At 48.2% G+C, this 2,983-nt stretch overlaps 1 protein-coding gene across 1 annotated transcript in view; it reads right to left on the bottom strand.

The window, feature by feature from the left end:
* Positions 1–1,517: 1,517 nt before the first annotated feature.
* stx1b (syntaxin 1B) overlaps positions 1,518–2,983 on the bottom strand; it is a 66,987-nt gene continuing 65,521 nt past the window's right edge. The window contains exon 10 of the mRNA XM_046038575.1: positions 1,518–2,279. Coding sequence (XP_045894531.1) covers positions 2,199–2,279 — 81 coding nt within the window. The 3' untranslated portion in view covers positions 1,518–2,198. The remainder of the gene's footprint in view (positions 2,280–2,983) is intronic.

Raw genomic sequence — 2,983 nt, 5'->3', positions numbered from 1 at the left:
TTTAACCCCAACACTGGTCTGGACACACGGAAAGCGTCTTTAACATTAGTAAAAGAGCATAAAGATAAAGATCAGTCTGCAAAAATAACTTTTACATGATCTACACGTATCACGAGCTAATTCTATAGCATGCTAAGCGACCCAGTCTAACACAAGCACGGGCATGACGCGGGAAAGTTAAAAGAGTGTATGTTTAGGGGGGATTTTCAGTGTGTCAGTGTGAAGAGTTAAACGTGTAGAAGAGGCGTTCGTGCATGTGCTATGTCGTGAATGTATGTCAATGTGTGTGTGTCACATGTTCCACCTTCCACAGAGAAAATCCACCAATAGGAAAGAGCCTCTCCTGCTTAACCGCACCTGTGAAACTCAGGCTTTTTAATAAATGGTGTGAATTTAAACATCACAATCCGCAAAAACACACACACACACACTCAGGCAGGAGATGGAGGGATGCAGGGAGGAAACAGGCAAACTGCTAAATGATGTCAGGCCGATACGTCACGGGACAACGTCACGCACGCACTAAAACAGCAGCACCACGGAACAACAAAGCAGCAAACGTTCCCCATTAAAGAACAGAAAAGCAACAGCAGTACCACAACACTCAGGCGAAACAGGGCACGCCGGCATCTTCAGCGTTTTCTACGTTATCTGTCCGTTTCGTTTTTTTGTCTCGCTTGTTTGTTCGTTTTATTTTGTTATGCTTTACTTTTACTTTTTAATGTGTTCTCTTCATTTTTTAGAATCTTCCGGAAGATCAGTCGTGACGGCTTGGAGATGACACCCGGCCCCTAACTACGATATTTCTACAGCGATCTGTGCGATGAGCCTTCTGGTGCGGTAACGTGAACCCCCGATCCTCATTGGCTATCTTGGGTGGGGGAGGCGGGACAAGTCGTCTTCCTCTTATCTAAACTGCATAGATTGACTGTCCGTCTCCTCCCATCCGCCTTTAAACCCTCCTCCTTCCCCCCCTTCCTTCCCACCGTTCACCTGTCAGTCAAACGTCATGTTTTCTGCCGACGGCCAATCGAATTCAGCATGAAAACCAGAGGCCCTCCCTCCCCCTGCTCTTTGGTTGGATAGGTGTGACAAGATGGGGAGGTTGTTATCGTGGAAACCTGCCACGTTGCAATGACATCCCCCGCCCCCCCCCGCACACACTCACACTAACACACACACACACACACACACACACACACACAGTGTTTTCCCAACCAATCGGCTGGCTGTGAAACACGGTTTGTCGGGCAACGTGTCACGCTCTTTCCTTTGTCTTTTTTTAAAATGGCGTGTGGCAGGTCGGGCTTTGCCAGTCTTAGCTAATTACATAGGCTGACTGAGGTGAATGACAGGAGCGAGCAACCAATGAGAGGTGGTCTAAAGAGGCGGCTGAGCCAACAGCGAGGTCGGTCCCTCCCTCCCTCCCTCCCAGAATCACAGGGACAAAGCTGGTTCTGGCAAAAACCAGAGGGCGCTCGCCCTGCAGGACGGCGTTCTGGAACCTCACCTCTGTTCCGAGTTCTGGAGCTCCCGAACGTTCTGACGGAGCGGAAAACGTTTGTCCTCAAGTAGGACCGCATGTTCTGTGATGCTCTGGAACGTGCTCCGCCCCAGAACGTCTTACTGGGAAATAAACCTAAGAAACTTAACGGACGGATTAAAGGTTCGGTTCTGGAACGCTCGTCCTGCGGAGCTCCCACCCAGCAGCGGTCACCATCACTGTCCTCGGAGACTCCCGAAAAAACGAAAGAAAGTGTTAAAAAATAAGAAAAAAGGCAAAACAAACAAACAAACAAACAAGTAAATGTCATATTAGAGGTCATCATTTTTACAGGTAGCTAACCCACATGTTGCTTCATATGTTCAATACATTTACATGTACATCTGTAATAAATAGTAAGATTATTTGTACCCTCTTTTTGTGTATGTCATGTATTTAAGTCAGCTATAATGTGATGGCATTTTTATTGTTTTTTTTTTTGTCTTTGTTTTTTGAACCCCACCCAACCCCACGGTGTTTCCTCTTATCTGTGATTGGACTGTTATCGCTTCCTAGCTGATTGGTTATCTGTCTTGCATTTGTGTTTCAAGTTTTTGTGTTGTTGTTGTTGTCGTTGTCTGTTTCTTTTCTCTGCTGGCGGTCGGACGGTCGGTCGGTGTCGGTTGTCACAGCGGCAGGTTGGTGGAGCATCGTCTTAGAAGCCCAGCGTGCCGCCGATGGTCGACGCCAGGACCACGCCCAGAATGACGCAGCAGATGATGATCATGATCTTCTTCTGCAGGGCGACAGGAGAGACACGGGTTGGTAAAGAATTTATTGAATTTCCTCACATTTACTAGAAAACTGTTCAAAGCGTTCTAAAGTCGTTCAGTTTGCATGATTGTTAGTTCAGCAGCTGAATGAGTGGCGGGCTCCCATGCCTGGTGCACACTAGAGGATTTAGGGATACGTAGGATACCACAGTTTTACAACAGAATGAACCCATTTTTTATATTTTAATCTTAAGAACGCACACACTAGACAATTCAGTCCAGACCAGGACCACACACTTTGTAAATACCAAATATTTAAGATTTGAACCTCCGATCCAGTCGGCAACCTTAAGATAATGTCTGTAAACCCCTCACATTACAGGATCATTTGGGCTGATAATCTATTCAGACTAAGCAGGAACCTCCGGCTCTGAAAAGTGAAACCTGCGTCCTCTCTAGCGGCCAGCAGGGGGCGACTTAAACCTGCGTCCTCTCTGGCAGCCAGCAGGGGGCGACTTAAACCTGCGTCCTCTCTGGCAGCCAGCAGGGGGCGACTTAAACCTGCGTCCTCTCTGGCAGCCAGCAGGGGGCGACTTAAACCTGCGTCCTCTCTAGCAGCCAGCAGGGGTCGACTTAAACCTGCGTCCTCTCTAACAGCCAGCAGGGGGCGACTTAAACCTGCGTCCTCTCTAGCGGCCAGCAGGGGGCGACTTAAACCTGCGTCCTC

Source organism: Micropterus dolomieu, linkage group LG02 (assembly GCF_021292245.1).
Source record: "Micropterus dolomieu isolate WLL.071019.BEF.003 ecotype Adirondacks linkage group LG02, ASM2129224v1, whole genome shotgun sequence".
NCBI lineage: Eukaryota > Metazoa > Chordata > Actinopteri > Centrarchiformes > Centrarchidae > Micropterus > Micropterus dolomieu.
The sequence above is the reverse complement of the archived record's forward strand: the minus strand, read 5'-3'. Positions and strand labels throughout refer to the sequence as shown.